The sequence below is a fragment of the Cryptotermes secundus genome, unplaced genomic scaffold (genome assembly GCF_002891405.2).
Source record: "Cryptotermes secundus unplaced genomic scaffold, Csec_1.0 scaffold59, whole genome shotgun sequence".
NCBI lineage: Eukaryota > Metazoa > Arthropoda > Insecta > Blattodea > Kalotermitidae > Cryptotermes > Cryptotermes secundus.
The window spans coordinates 787459-794353 of NW_019738348.1; the positions used below are offsets into that span (position 1 = coordinate 787459).

Below are 6895 nucleotides of genomic sequence, written 5' to 3' on the forward strand. Positions count from 1 at the left end.
ATTCCCAATTCTCATAACTTAGTTTCATTCTAAAATCTGCCATGGTATAATCATTTACATTTCTTATTAAATATTAAATATAATATTAATGTTAATTCATATTTAGTCAGTGCCTCATCTTACAAAGTATTGTCCATTCTATAGGGAATGTAAACAATGATAATAAATGTAAAGCATGAAATGTTAACCACTTGGGATAGAAACATGGGGTTTGCTCCTACACAATCAGAAAAATATGACCCTTCACTTAAGTGCATGTTTCATGTGAGTTCATGAGAAGTTTGTCTGAGCTGACATGAAATTTTACTTCTGAACTTGCAGCACTGATATCAGTGGCCATGCTTCAAACATCAAGAGATGTGAATCCTATTATACAGTCTTTTCATAGTTACAGTCAGGCAGTCCCTTACTTCAATGTTGCCTACCTTCCCCCCCCCCCCNCACAATACAAGCACGTGGTTGGAATTTACATTTTTGAAAAAAAAATGTCAGAAAACAAGGTCATGTTGTATGAGGGTTGTTCAAAAGAAACCTATTCAGGATTTTCAATGGGTGAAGGAAGGGAGGCTGTTAAAAATTGTCTCCATGGGAACTGATGCAGGTGTCCCATTTATGTATCAACCCCCATCTAGGCTTGGCAGCATGTTAACAAATGTCTCCAAATATTAAATTAAATTTGGAAAACACTGATTCTGACAGTGCAGAAGAAAGCACTTATTAATCATACAATGAAACCTATGAAACCAGCCAGTAAACTGATACAAAGATGCACAGAGAGAGAGAGCTAGCTAGATATATTCCATAAATCCTAGACAGCACAGCATGGGACAAGTGAGAGTACAATATATCACATTTAGAAACACAATATAGCATTCCCATGCACAAACTATCACAACATATTAAATCACGTACACCATCACACTACTAACAGTATTTTTCATGGAGTATTTGAATGATGTTTTCAACGTCGAGACTATATAACATCAGTATTAACAGCAACACAGCAGTCTCACATATCCATACAAATTATATACTGAAACCAGCCACTTGATTACAATCAATATATACAAATACAGATATTCAAAATTTACAGATACACACATGACTACAGTCAGTCAAACATACCTTGGTAATACAAATTCATCTAGAAATTAAAAACATGAAATATAGAAATTATTTCAATATTATTTTGAACTAAGATCTAAAAGTTTGTGACGATGGTTCATTGCAACAAGTATCATTTGTTTTTTGTTTTTTTTTTTACATTATCCATCGTCTTGTCCATATTTAAAACCGTCCGGTTTATTTTTCAAAACACAACGTTTCAGAGACTAGATTCTGTCTCTGTCCTTGGGTAAAACCAACTCAGTTGGGCCCAACAGATAGAGCTAGTCCTTGTCTCCAGGGACTAGCTCTATCTACTGGGCCTAACTGAGTAGGTTTTACTGAGGACAGAGACATAATTCAGTCTCCGAAATGTTGTGTTTTGAAAAATAAACAGGACGGTCTTTAAATACAGACAAGATGATGGATAATGTTCAAAATATGATACTTGTATTATTTTGAACTGTTTACTGCTGCGAGATAAACACTTTATTTCTTGTTTGTGGTTGCTGAATAGCACTGCACATTCCTTTTTGGTAGACTAACATTTGCAGCCAGTATGTGACAATAGTGCTTGAGCATTATATTGGCTCCATGGATCTTTTCCAGAAGTTGCCTAGCTACCATCTAGTTTCATTAACAAGGACCTTGCGAAGATCATGGCAGGAACAATTAACCCAAGACTGAATTGTTATACAGAAACCTGAAACCCCATCATCAGGTGAAGCACGATTTTGATGAACCACTCAACAAATGAAGTGGCCTAATGTTCAGACAAACAATGTATATAAAATGCTTATGTATGTTTCTGCTCCTTGTCAGTAAGAACAAGTTTGCAGGAAAGCTGATGGAGAAACAACTACCTCGTTCTTCATGACAGCTGATTACAGTGGATACACATGAAGCAAATGACTACAGATAAAATATATGAAAGTTCAACTCAGCAATGGCATTCACATCAACAGGGACAGAGATAAATTGCCACCTTGGAATGGTCCATACTGTTTCCAGAGACACATTCAAGTTTGCCATTTGGTTGGTATATGCAAATGAGGCCAATAAGCCAGGATACGGACAACTTTTTCTTTTCAATCATGTTGAAGCAACCACAAAATGACTTGAAAGCCAATCAAACCAAGGGTTATGGCCGAAGTAATGCAACAACTGCAACTAGTTAGCCCACTTGGTGAGTCACAGAGACAAATGCATCAAATGGAATATATGAGTGAATAAACAAAATATGCTGACAATAACCTTCAAGATTTGCTTGAACTGCATACATTACAGCAAGTACAGCTAGTTGATACTATTTGCTCAACAATTCAACAGCACTCAAAGCTGTGCCTATTTTAAAGTTTCCAATACAATTCTTTTGTTTTACAAAAATGTGTATTGCTAAATTATTCAATAGAAATGCAAGCCAACATACATGTTTTGTTTGTTTGTTTTTTGCAGAAAATAACAGGAGAATATGCTTAACAATTCCTTGGAACAGCTTATATGTCTGCTTCCCTAAACCAAATTAAAAAAAAAATTAAAAAATAGCACTTCCAACTTCTTGTGCGTTCTTGTGTACCTACAACTATTCTAAATTGTGTTTCTCCACACCCTTTCCACCACACACATTTACAAACTTCAGAGTTATATGCCAAAATCAAATAAAAACATCACTTACCTCTAATCTGCGAATTCAGATCCTCAGATAACAACCACTATTCCATCCATCCACCTGCGCTCTACAGGTAATGACCATTAAATGGGCCGAATTGGGCCAGGATTTTTGTTCTTAAACCTTAAAGGCGTTAAACACCTCAAAGTTCTTAAACTTTATAGCAAATGGCGCCAAATCGTTCCAATCTACACGAAATCGACTCTAGTATCGATTTATGTAACATTCGAGGAACGATGGATGAACTAATATAGTCCGATGCGGTCCGATGAACCCGATTTCTAACGGTACACTGATGTCTTACGTGCGGCTTTAATTCTGACATCTTTTCACTGACGGGTATAATTTTAGTAATATATTCCGTACCTTGCCAAGAAGACAACCCCAAAGAAAATAAAATGTTATATAAGATATCTTAACCACATTTAGTTACATGACGAATATAATAACGCAGTTGGTAAAATTGGGTTTTTGCCATTGTGTAACTTGCACAGAGAAAACATGTGAACCCTCACAGTAGTTCAAAATGCGTAAGATTTGAGGCTTTCACGGCGGTGACTATGAAGAAAGCAGTCTTCTGGGATTTTGCACCGTGTATATGTGGTGTTAAACGACGTTTCGGAGGAACGTATCGCCTCCATCTTCAGGGTAGAAGAAAAAATATATAAGAAATCTGCAAGCAAAGAGACTTCTCACGGTCTCTTTGCTTGCAGATTTCTTATATATTTTTTCTTCTACCCTGAAGATGGAGGCGATACGTTCCTCCGAAACGTCGTTTAACACCACATATACACGGTGCAAAATCCCAGAAGACTGCTTTCTTCAAGTTCAAAATGCATTTGCTTTACTGAGCTGAAGAGCCAGTTACACGCTGTACAGGCGGTTTCAATCGATTAACAGTCGCCTGCGGATGGGCTAAGGGGGCCGAAACATGTCGCAACAGTAAATTAAAGTATGATTTTAATGACATTTTAGGAAATTTAAATGTGATTGTAATGACATTTTGACATAAAAGTTTATGTTGCATTAGAGACGGAAGCAAGTGGGCGAGTGATGCATCAATACAACAGAATGCTGAAATATAGTATTCAGTCAATATACGAGTATTAACTGGTTATGGGCTGATTGACCGAGGCTCGACTATAAGAAGGGTGTAGGGATAGCTCAGTGATAATAGTTACTGGCTGCTGGCTAGACGACCGATATTCCTTTAAAAGTGGTGATCCGGGTAACTTGATCAGTACCGATCAATACAGTGAATGCCTGAACACTAGGGATTTGATACTGACCATACTGACAGATAAACCAAGTTACCTCAGGAAGAGTAGTGACTAGCCACTACTTGGATGACCACGGTTGTATAAAAGGGTGGGGACACACCGGTTGCCAGTTGCCTTGGTGCGCCCTCGCTCAAAGACCACGGATCGTCGTATTCATCATAATTTCCCCCACTAGTTGGCACGCAACCGGGAGTGTCCGAGCTACAGCTGTAGGTCCCGGGGACCCGATGTGCAAATCCAAAGAACAAAACAAATAGAATTCTTCACATTTTGGTTTTCACTGCAAGGTTCCAAGCTAGTAAAGTCACTCTGTGAACGTCGCATGCGTTGGCTTGTGTACATTTCCTTGCAGGCGGCCGAAATGCTAAGAAAGACACATACTTGAAATCCATCAAATTGTGGCTGTTGGTGCACATGGATGCGTCGCCGTATTGAAGAGGAGCAGTCATACCGGTCGTACCAGTGCTGATAGGCATTTATGGCAGCTTGGTACCACGTTGACGTAAACTGACTTGCTTTGCTTGGCGTACTTCAGTACCATCCCTAGTGATCCGTGGTATCATCTGCAAGGATGTAATGCCGTGTTATACGGTAGAAGTTCATGAGGAAAGAACGTACAGCTTCTATCTTCAGCGTCAAGCAGTACACTCCGAAACGTCGGTGGTCTTCTGCTTCTACCAGACTATAATTAATCACATCCCAGAAGATGGTATTCTTCATCATGGCTCTTCATAGTCACCTTCGTTTGCTAGGGTAAATTGCTGCTGTCTTCGACTTAGTACCGGGTCCCGAGTCTCACGACTCCTGGAGCCCTGGGAGTGAAACTGACCAAACCGTCACCTTGGTCACCATTGGTCACCTTCATGGTCGTTCATAGTTAAAAAATAGTCACCGTCGTCGGGAAGTCAAAGACTATTTCACTATAGGTGGCAGCAGTGCAGTGCAGTGCAGACTGGTTCTGCTCAACCAATTATAGGCGAATTGTTTGCATTCTCACTCGGATCCGCTCGATTGCTGTTCGATTCCAGTTGAATACATATTGGTGATTTATTTGACTATAGTCTGTAGTGGTCTATATAGATTTTTATACTGGAGCATATGAAGGGTCGCCGGTTGTGAAATTCCTAACATTTTAAAGTGGAACTGCAGTCAGTCGTTGAAAGACGTTTAAATTAGTATATTTACATAATCTGTCTAATTAATACACATTGAAATGTCTGCTGTAGGAAAGAAATTATTTAAGCAAGGAATTGAGCAACTCCGAAGCAAAGAGTTTCGAGAATATTTAATGAGGTAACTTCGTAATTAACTAATATATCAGATAAAATATATGTACTGTTCTTGGAATATAAATAGGATTATAAATGAACTATTGGAAGCATGCGAAAAGAGTTACTCCAAGTCTGTTGTCCCTGAGACGGGTGGTCTTCGAGGATATATGATTTCAAGAGTACTATATTGTGGGATGTAATGCCGTGTAGTCAGCGGAACTGATGTTTCAGAAGAACATACAACTTCGATCGTCAGGGCGGAAGAGTAAGTCAAGCAGAGCCTTGAAGATTAAAGCCGATACATTTCTCCGAAACGTCGGTGAAACGTTACCGGACTTCACGGCGTTACATCCCAAATGATAGTCCTCTTCACACTTACTTTTGTGAGAACCTCAGTGGGATTGAAAAAACGAATGTGAAATATATGCTACGTGTAAAGAAAACAGTGACTCGTATCTCATAAAACTATTAAAATGTTCATTGAGTTATTCTTTGTGCAACAAGTTATACATAAGTGGAAGCTGTATGTTTTAAATGCAGATCTAAAATTTTTTTATTTCTTCTTCTTTTGAAAAATGTGTGCTGCTACAGAGATTGGTACACCTTTAGGTAGCTGCTTTTATGCCTTTCATATGGACCAAGTTTCACAGAAGTACACCTATTAATTTTGAAGATACAAATACAGAAGCAGTGAATGACCAACATCCCAGAAGGTTCAGGATCCTTGTCTTCAAAACAACTGGGTTATTGGGCAAAATATTTTGCAGTTTTACTTAGGTCATGGCAGCTTATAAACAGGCCACATTTCATTAAGATAAAAAATTCAGTTGCCACTATGTATTTGTTGTTTTTGTATGGAGTGGCTCCTAAATTAAATTATACTAATGCCACTCCCACATCATAGTTTGCATTCATTCATTTATTGTATATTCCATAAATCCATATACATAGATATAGAACCAGTCACATAGTTAATATAGTACAATACAAATATAAATATATATGTACAGTTTATAATCATTAAAATAGATAAAAAAACATGTGTTAAATTTATATAAAAAACAGTCTTACATCACCATACATAAAATTATGCAATATTAAAATTGTTTATGCTATTATCCTTATTTCTAGGCAAATTTGTTACTAAAGAATTCATCACCTGTATAAAAAGAAACATGTGTTAAATTTACAGTCTTACATCACTATACATAAAATTATGCAATATTAACATTGTTTATGTTATTATCCTTATTTCTAGGCAAATTTGTTACTAAAGAATTCATCACATGTATAAAAAGAGTTTTGCAATAAAAATGTTGTCAACTGAATTTAAAAATTTTTCAAGTCATTAGACATAGATTTGATTTTTGGTGGCAAATGTTTAAAGATCTTTACCCCCATGTAACATATTCCTTTTTGGAATTGTGTGAGACTAGTTTGCGGATAATGCAGATCACAGATAGATCTGGTACTACAATTATGCATTTGTGAGTTGAATGTGAACAATTCCTTATTTAATATGACAAACAGAGAGAACGACAATATATATTGAGCTTGTAGGGGGAGGATAT

General features: G+C 37.2%; 2 protein-coding genes across 4 annotated transcripts in view; one reads left to right on the top strand and one right to left on the bottom strand.

Moving 5' to 3' along the window:
* The window catches only part of LOC111870713 (kinetochore-associated protein 1), a 91778-nt gene extending 88780 nt beyond the window's left edge, over nt 1-2998 (bottom strand). For all 3 annotated transcript variants that reach the window (XM_023863208.2, XM_023863207.2, XM_023863210.2), the window contains exon 1: nt 2780-2998. The gene's annotated coding sequence lies outside the window, so the exon portion shown is untranslated. The remainder of the gene's footprint in view (nt 1-2779) is intronic.
* A 2006-nt stretch (nt 2999-5004) lies between these two features.
* The window catches only part of LOC111870712 (mitochondrial pyruvate carrier 1), a 9338-nt gene continuing 7447 nt past the window's right edge, over nt 5005-6895 (top strand). The window contains exon 1 of the mRNA XM_023863206.2: nt 5005-5346. Coding sequence (XP_023718974.1) covers nt 5267-5346 — 80 coding nt within the window. The 5' untranslated portion in view covers nt 5005-5266. The remainder of the gene's footprint in view (nt 5347-6895) is intronic.